The 275-nt window shown below is 47.3% G+C and overlaps 1 protein-coding gene across 1 annotated transcript in view; it reads left to right on the forward strand.

Moving 5' to 3' along the window:
• The window catches only part of LOC103624416 (1-phosphatidylinositol 4,5-bisphosphate phosphodiesterase beta-3-like), a gene marked incomplete at its 3' end in the record, with an annotated part of 17942 nt that overhangs the window by 6127 nt on the left and 11540 nt on the right, over positions 1-275 (forward strand). Inside the window, exon 8 of the mRNA XM_017747269.1 lies at positions 95-104. Within this exon, the coding sequence (XP_017602758.1) occupies positions 95-104 (10 nt within the window). The remainder of the gene's footprint in view (positions 1-94; positions 105-275) is intronic.

Here is a 275-nt window from a genome sequence, read left to right on the forward strand (position 1 = left end):
TGGGGGGCTTTTGGGGGGGTTTGGGGTGTCCCAAGGGGTTTTCTGAGGGTGATTTTGGGGGTTTTTTTGAGGCTCCCAATTGGTTTTGGGGTAGTTTCTTCATAGTTTGGGGCGTTTTTTTGGGTTTCCCGTGTGGTTTGGGGGCTTTTTGGGGTGGTTTTTGGGGTTTCTGGGGTGGTTTTTTCGGAGATTTTTTTTGGTGGTTTAAGGGGCTTTTCGGGGTGGTTATCTGGAATTTTTTTGGGTTTTTTTGAGGCGGTTTTGGGGGATTTTTT

This window comes from Corvus brachyrhynchos, unplaced genomic scaffold (genome assembly GCF_000691975.1).
Source record: "Corvus brachyrhynchos isolate BGI_N302 unplaced genomic scaffold, ASM69197v1 scaffold442, whole genome shotgun sequence".
Lineage (NCBI taxonomy): Eukaryota > Metazoa > Chordata > Aves > Passeriformes > Corvidae > Corvus > Corvus brachyrhynchos.